This window comes from Grus americana, chromosome 22 (assembly GCF_028858705.1).
Source record: "Grus americana isolate bGruAme1 chromosome 22, bGruAme1.mat, whole genome shotgun sequence".
NCBI lineage: Eukaryota > Metazoa > Chordata > Aves > Gruiformes > Gruidae > Grus > Grus americana.
In genome coordinates, this window is record NC_072873.1 from 7,820,496 (window position 1) to 7,826,910 (window position 6,415).

General features: G+C 56.9%; 2 protein-coding genes across 2 annotated transcripts; one reads left to right on the plus strand and one right to left on the minus strand.

Moving 5' to 3' along the window:
* Positions 1–2,078: 2,078 nt before the first annotated feature.
* On the plus strand, positions 2,079–2,399 carry LOC129195294 (feather keratin 1-like). The gene has a single exon (XM_054801100.1). The coding sequence runs from the start codon at positions 2,079–2,081 to the stop codon at positions 2,397–2,399; it is 321 nt and encodes a 106-aa protein (XP_054657075.1).
* A 3,083-nt stretch (positions 2,400–5,482) lies between these two features.
* Positions 5,483–5,803, minus strand: LOC129195291 (feather keratin 1-like). The gene has a single exon (XM_054801098.1). It carries the CDS (start codon positions 5,801–5,803, stop codon positions 5,483–5,485), a length of 321 nt encoding a protein of 106 aa, XP_054657073.1.
* Between the last annotated feature and the right edge of the window lie 612 nt (positions 5,804–6,415).

The window sequence follows — 6,415 nt, forward strand, 5'->3', positions numbered from 1 at the left end:
CTATTACCTCTTGTCCCTTCGCTGGGTAGGACTTGGGACAGTCTGACCCTGTGTTCTTGAGTCCCTGCCATCCGCTCTTTTACCCATTGCTAGGAAGCGTGCCCTGCGGCCTTCTCTTCTCCACGTTGAACAACCCCACTTCTTGCATCCCCTCCTGCCTCAGGGGCTCCACTTGCTTCACGGGCTCCATGGACCTTTGTTGGACTCGCTCCGGTATGGCCATGACTCTCTCGTAGTGGGGACTCACTGTTTGCGGCAGCTGTTGTCTCAGCAGTGTTGAGCAGAGAAGAGGGATCACCGTCCACCATCTGATAGAAAGCCCCTTCCTAGTGTAGCCCAGGATGGTGTGGAACACCCTTTCCACAAGGGGACAGGCTGCCTCGTGGTGTCCACCAGGACCCACGTCCTCTGCCGCAAAGCTGTTTGGAAGCGCATCGGCCCCAGCCTGTAGAGGTGCAGGAGGTTCTTCCTCCCCCACTGCAGGACGTTGCATAAGGGGGTTAAACACTCCTGGCCCCAGCCGGGACCCCTGCCGTGCGCCAGGAGAGAGTGGCTGCCAGCTGGACTTTGTTCCACTCAGCACAACCCTTGGAGACCAGCAGCCATGGCAGATTTCACTCCCCTGCACCGCCCTCTTCCCTAGCCTGTATTTTGTCAGCCGGTCTGCAAGGATTGTCACAGGAGACAGCATCAAAAGCCTCGGTTACATGAGATTAACAGCTTCTGCTGCACTTCCCTCACCCACCGGCACCACACTCGTCGTCAAAGAAGGCCGTGAGGTTGGTCAGGCCTGCTTTGCCCTCCATAAATCCATGCTGGCCACTCACAGTCACCTTCCGATCCTTTCATTGTCGGCAGGGGCTTCCGGGATGATTTGCTCCATCGCCTTTGCAGGGACTGAGGTGAGGCTGACCGGCCTGTCGTTCCCTGGCACCTCCTTCGTGCCCTTCCTGAAGGCAGGAGGCCCGTTGGCTTTCTTCCAGTCCTCAGAAGCATTCCCTGAACTGCTGGGGCTTTCAAAGGGAGTTGAGAGCACCCTTGTAGTGACACCAACCAGTTCCCTCAGGTGCATGGTATCAGGTGCAGGTATCACTCATGTCAGCCCAATCGGTTTCAATATTTTCCAGACCTGATCCTTCCCCAAGAGGAAGACAGATGAAACCATGGGCACAGCCTGGCTGCCTGGAGATGCCACAGCTCGTGACTGATAGAGTGAGCTGAGAGAGCGGGAGGACAGAGAAACAAGTGGCACGTCCTTAAAGGAAGAGGAGCCTTTGGGTGCTCCCCTGATGTGTGCAGCGCAGGGCAGAGCTGGGCTTCTTCCTGCAAAGGCGGTTGCAGATGATCGCACTTCGCTGCCCCAAGCCAGAATCTCCTGCCTGCACGGGATCCCTCCTACACTTGGCAGGTATCTTCTGCCGGCAGTGACACAACCCTGACTGGAATATCCTTGAGACTGGAATCCCAGCGCATGAAAGGAGCGTCCACGACAGCTGAAGCCTGTCAGAAATGAGGAAATGAAATGGCAGTGTTGATGGAAACCAAAACACAACCTGTGCCATTAGGGAGGATATTTTGCTTTGGAGGTGAGTCTGTTGGAAAATTACTGACCGCGTGCAGTGACTGTACGCCTGGGGCGGTACAGGAGCCGTATAAAAGCGGGTCCTTCTCCTCACTCTCTCATCCAGTCCTCTTGCCTCCATCTCCTTGGGAAGAAGGTGAGTCTGAAGGCCTTTCTCCTCCCCCTTATCCTTCTTTGCATGCTCGCCCCTTTGTTCTACACCGGGTCATGGGGTTACTTGTCATGGGAGGCGGAAGGGGTCGGAAGTTGTGGCACGGGGATAGTTTGGGGCTTGGTTGAGTTGAGCTGTTGGCTGGCCAGGACACTCCCTGGGCTTTGTTGCTCTTGACAGGGTTCCTCTGAGCTTAAGGGAAGGAGAAACCTTCCTTCAGGCACTCCCTGAAACACCTCCATGTCTCGTCTAAACTCATGCTGGGGTGACAGACTTCTCCGCACTCACATATCGTGCTCAGCTTCCCCCTGTCCTCTCTCCCAGGTTCACCTCCACCTTTGAGACATGTCCTGCTACAACCAGTGCCTGCCCTGCCAGCCCTGCGGCCCGACCCCGCTGGCCAACAGCTGCAACGAGCCCTGCGTCAGGCAGTGCCAGGACTCCACCGTCGTCATCCAGCCCTCCCCCGTGGTGGTGACCCTGCCCGGACCCATCCTCAGCTCCTTCCCGCAGAGCACCGCCGTGGGATCCTCCACCTCCGCTGCCGTTGGCAGCATCCTCAGCTCTGAGGGAGTGCCCATCTCCTCCGGGGGCTTTGGCCTCTCCGGCTTCGGCCTCTCCGGCTTCGGCAGCCGCAACTGCGGCAGGAGGTGCCTCCCCTGCTAAAGCCGCTGGCGATGGTGCTGGAGAAGGCCCCCAGGGAACCACAGGATGGTACCGGACTGGCGAGGGAGCATGGTGCTGATGCTTCCAGAGGGGCTGAGCAACCGCAGTACCCCTTGCAGAAGGACGGGGCCAGCCTGGGCTCTCGCAAAGCACGGCCCATGCCTGCCTTTCCCCTCTTCCGCTCTCTCCTTTACCCCCCGTGTTCCTGTTCTCTTGTGCTCCTCTGCTCTGTGAGCCCCACAAAGCCAGCCTAGGGAGGACCTGCTGGCCCCGTTGCCGCCTCTGTGGGCCATGCACATGGACACCTGGTGGGATCTCTGCCACAGCAATGGGGCACAGACTCTTTTCTACCCCTGTGCTCCGTGAACCAGGACCTCCCCTCAGAGCGACCTCTTTTGACTCATTAAAGTTCTCCTGCATCCCAGCCCACGCCTCTGTGCCATCCTTTCCCCTGCAGATGCTCTCCCAAGACAGGCAGGCAGAGACAAGTTGCTCTGGGTGGACATGTGTCACCTTGCGCTTTGAGACACTCAGCCCATACCCTCCGCCTCCCTCTCTCCAGTCACTTTCCCAGGAAGCCCTGGGCACAGACGGGGCCGGAGCAGGGCAAGGGGCACGTGCGCTGCCTGTGGGCGTGAGTGGTGTCGACCCCAGACGGAACTTAACACCCACTGGCCCTTCTCGCTCGCTCTGCTGTCCCAGTGGGATGGGGGAGAATTGGAAGAGCAAGACAGCAAAATAGCCTGGGGTCGAGATCAGCACAGTCTAAGGAGGGAAGGGGCAAAAGGGAAAAAAAGAGCTCATGCAAAAGCAATCACCCACCACGAAGCACCAGCGCATCGATGCCCAGCCGGTCTCCGAAGAAGAGCTACTTTGGAAACACTGCCCACACTTTGATTGCTGAGCATGATGTTAACATGACATGGACTAGTCCTTTGGTCAATTCAGGTCCCCCATCCTGGCTGTGTCCCCTCCCAGCAGCTTGCCCACCGCTAGACTCCACTGCGGGGGGAGCAGAGTGAGAAAGAGAGATGGTTTTGATGCTGTGCAAGCGCTGCGCGGCAGCAGCTGAAGCTGTGGTGTGTTACCTGCACCGGTTTTGCCACGCATGTAAAGCGCATCACCATGTGGGCTGCTGTGAAGAAAACGACCTTTGGTACAGCCTGGTTCCCCCGTTGCCTCTCCTGCTGTCCTCTGGGGCCGTTTTCTGCTCGTGTCTCCTCCCGCGGAACAGTGACAGCCAGGGCAAAAGAACTTGCTGCCAATCCTCTCCCCTCTATTCCTCTCCCCTCTTGTCCACTCCCCAATATCTTGTGCAGCTGCTGCCCTCCCAGGGCCTTCCACAGCCCAGGCTCCTCAACCAACCAACCAACCAACCAGCCAACCAACCAGCCAACCAACCAAGGTCAGCAGTGCCCATGTGCCCCTTCCGCAGCACGTGCAGCGAGGCCAAGAGGGCACGTCCGGGCAGAGGCTCAGCAAAGCTGGGCCTGATGGCCAGGGGCTCTGGTGGAGTCAGAGATGCCTTCCTCACCTGCAACTGAGAGTGCCCCCCAAGGGCACTTGGACTGCATCCGTGGAGTTATAGTCAACAGCTCAATGTGCAATTGGAAACCAGTGACGAGTTGCGTCCTTCAGGGGCCCGTAGTGGGACCAATACTATTTCATATCTTCATCGACAACATAGGTAGTGGGGTTGAGCGCCCCCTCAGCAAGTTTGTGCATGACATCAAACTGAAGGATGCACCTGATTCACTTGAGGGAAGGGATGGTGTCCAGAGGGATCTTGACAGGCATGAGGAGGAATGGTCCCATGTGAAACTCAGCACCTTCACCAAGGCCAAGCGCAAGATCTGGCACGTGGCTTGGGGCAATATCAATACTGACTGGGGGATAAATGGTTGAGAGCAGGCTTGCAGAGAAAGAATTGGGGCTACTGGAGGTTGAAAGTTGGACATGAGCCAGCACTGTGCGCTTGCAGCCCAGAAAGCCAGTTGTGTCCTGGGCTGCACAAAAAGAAGCATGGCAGGCAGGCCAAGGGAGGCGATGCTCTGCCTCAGGTCCGCTCTCGTTAGACCCCACCTGGAGTAGTGCATCCAGCCTGGGGTCCCCAGTGCAAAAAAGACATGGACCTGTTGGAGCAGGTCCAGAGAAGGGCTACCAAAAGGGTCAGAGGGATGCAAGAGCTCTCCTGTGAAGAAAGGCTGAGGGGGTTGGGGTTGTTCTGCCTGGAGAAGAGAAGGTTCCGCAGGGATAGTGTTGCAGCTTTCCAATATAAAAAGTCGGAGGGAGACTTTTTATCAAGGCCTGTCAGGATAGGACAAGGGGCAGCAACTTTAAACTGAAATCGGGCAGAGGTGGATTGGCCATCAGGAAGAAAATTATTACAACAAAGGTGGTGAGAGACTGGCAAAGGTTTCCCAGAGAAGGATGGGATCTCCCACCACTGGAAGTATTCAAGTTTAGGTGGGATGGAACTTTGAGTAATGTGATGTAGCGACAGATGTCCCCGCCCATGGCAGGGGGATTATACTGGACGATCGTTAAAGGTCTCTTGCAACCAACGTCATTCTACGACTGTATGACGATATGGTTCTAGGATAAGGCAGCCCACTGCACTGTGTCGCTCCCTTTGAGAATGCTGTGCTTAGGATGGGTTCTCCTGGCGTCTCCGGGGAAGCTAGGAGTGCCTATGTCTTGTCAATGCCACACTCCCTCCTGACTACTGGCATCACAATGTTGAGCTGTCCAAGGAAAAAGAAAAGGTGTGCACAGCCAAGTGGTTGGTAGTCAAACGTAGGGTAATTCTATCCGGTCCGGAAAAGGCAGACCAATTTAGAAACTAGAGGATCACACGACCAAGCATACTCAGTGCAAGCCTGTCTTGACGATCAGTGCACAGCCCTCCCCAAAAACCCCCTCCCAAAATCAGCCCCTGAGCAACATCTGCCTCCCTGGCCATCTTGGGAGAGCACCTGCAGCGGAAAGGACGACAGAGAGAGTGGGCTGGGATGCAACGGAATTTAATGAGTCAAAAGAGGGAAATGAGGTAGATCCCTTCTCCAGCACCATCGCCAGCGGCTTTAGCAGGGGAGGCACCTCCTGCCGCAGTTGCGGCTGCCGAAGCCGGAGAGGCCGAAGCCGGAGAGGCCAAAGCCCCCGGAGGAGATGGGCACTCCCTCAGAGCTGAGGATGCTGCCAACGGCAGCGGAGGTGGAGGATCCCACGGCGGTGCTCTGCGGGAAGGAGCTGAGGATGGGGCCGGGCAGGGTCACCACCACGGGGGAGGGCTGGATGACGACGGTGGAGTCCTGGCACTGCCTGACGCAGGGCTCGTTGCAGCTGTTGGCCAGCGGGGTCGGGCCGCAGGGCTGGCAGGGCAGGCACTGGTTGTAGCAGGACATGTCTCAGAGGTGGAGGTGAACCTGGGAGAGAGGACAGGGAAAAACAGGTGGTTGAAGAGCAGCCTGTCACCCCACCACCTCCAGACATCCTTACCCTCAGCCCAAAAGAGCCCTGCCAAGTGCAGCGAAGCCCAGGGAGCTCCCCACCTAGCCCATAGCTCAGGAGACATCTCAGCAAATCCATAACCTCGCTCCATGCCAAACATACCGCTTCCTTCCCTCTCCCAAGTAAAGCAGCTTCGAGACCCAGCATTGCACAAAGAGGCAGGTATGGGCAGAGAAATCCCAAAACAGGAGGAGGAAAAGGAAGAGGAGAAAGAGGAGGAGGCGGCTGAGGAAGACAAGAAAGAGCTTCAGAGTCACCTTGTTCCCAAGGAGGTGGAGGCGAGAGGAGTGGATGAGAGAGTGAGGAGAAGGACCCACTTTTATACTGCTCCTGCACCGCCCCGGCGCATAGTCACTGCACGCGTCAGTAATTTTCCAACAGACTTCACCTCCACAGCAAAACATCCTCCCTAATGGCACAGGTTGTGTTTTGGTTTCCGTCAATGCGGTCGTTTCATTTCCTCATTTCTGACATGACCATTAGGCCACGGAGGCTCTTTTGAAGTA

Excerpts from the sequence above, each read along its gene's own strand:
- LOC129195294 (XM_054801100.1), top strand. The coding sequence starts at position 2,079 with ATGTCCTGCTACAACCAGTGCCTGCCCTGCCAGCCCTGCGGCCCGACC.
- LOC129195291 (XM_054801098.1), bottom strand. The coding sequence starts at position 5,803 with ATGTCCTGCTACAACCAGTGCCTGCCCTGCCAGCCCTGCGGCCCGACC.